Source organism: Jaculus jaculus, chromosome 10 (assembly GCF_020740685.1).
Source record: "Jaculus jaculus isolate mJacJac1 chromosome 10, mJacJac1.mat.Y.cur, whole genome shotgun sequence".
Taxonomy (NCBI): Eukaryota; Metazoa; Chordata; class Mammalia; order Rodentia; family Dipodidae; genus Jaculus; species Jaculus jaculus.
Window position 1 is genome coordinate 117110652 of NC_059111.1, and position 1176 is coordinate 117111827.

The 1176-nt window shown below is 48.6% G+C and overlaps 1 protein-coding gene across 1 annotated transcript; it reads right to left on the reverse strand.

Annotated features, from left to right (window-relative positions):
- Positions 1-502: 502 nt before the first annotated feature.
- On the reverse strand, positions 503-829 carry LOC101611533 (small nuclear ribonucleoprotein Sm D2-like). The gene has a single exon (XM_045160094.1). It carries the CDS (start codon positions 827-829, stop codon positions 503-505), a length of 327 nt encoding a protein of 108 aa, XP_045016029.1.
- Positions 830-1176: the final 347 nt, after the last annotated feature.

Consider the following 1176-nt stretch of genomic DNA (forward strand, 5'->3'; position numbering starts at 1 on the left):
CCCAAGTGTTCAGAGAGCCTGTCCTCCCCTTGCAGCAATATGATATTTATAACCTTATAGTGTGGAGTGTCTTCTGGCTCAGGTGAACCAGAGGGACAGCTGGTTGGCTAGGGCTAGGGGCTGACTCAGGAAGAAGTATTTATTATTTATTTAGAAGAAAAAAAGAGAGGGAGAGAGAGCTAATGGGTACACCAGGATCTCTTGTCCCTGGGGCTGAACTCCAGATATGTGTGCTACTCTGTGTATCTGGCTTTATGTGGGCACTGGGGAATCAAACGTGGTCTGTCAGGCTTTGCAAGCAAGCGCCTTTAACCGCTGAGCCATCTTTTCACCCTTCACAAAACTCTTAGAAGAGTAAGTCTTCTTGGTCTTAGATTTGGCAAGGGATTCTTTTGTCTCTTTGTCTTTTTTTACAAAAAAAGAAATAGGGTTTTATACTCATCACATCAGTCAGGTAAGTCTCCGGAGGGCAGAGGGCAGGTTCCAAACCAGGAAGAGGCCCCTACTTGCCAGCAATGAGGGGATTTCTCAGGACAATGATGATGGAGTCCCCACCCAGGAATATCTTGGAGATGTCGCAGTCCCTGTCGACTGGCTTGGGTTTCTTCTTGCCACTCTTGGGAACCTCGGTCCACATCTCCTTCACATTCTCCAGCACCAGGTTGCAGGGCTTGTCGAAGGCCTTCATGTGGCCGAGGAGATTTTTGTTGTTCATAAGCACCTGGGTGCTGTTCTTGGCTGGCGGCGTGTGCGTGAGAGCAGGCCTGTGGGGCGCCTCCACCAGCTCCTCTGCAGTCACCTCACTCTCGGCTTTGCTGAGGAGGCTCATGGTAGTGGCTGCACTTTACTGTGTTGCTTTGGCCTCTTAAGGGTTTCTCAAGCTGCCACCCCTAAGCACAAAAGTATAAAGAGCAGCAATAAAGCTTCACTGCTTAAATACCAACAAGAAAGTGAAAGCAGGCCAGAGAGATGGCTTAGTGGTTAAGGCACTTGGCTGCAAAGCCAAAGGACACAGGTTTGATGCCTCAGGACCCACGTAAGCCAGATGCACAGGAGTGTCCGTAGTTCGTTTGCAATGGCTAGGGGCCCTAGTGCGCCCATTCTCTCTCTCTCTCTATCCGCCTCTTTCTGTCTTTCAACTAAATAAATAAAACAAATTAAAAAAATAGAAAGTGA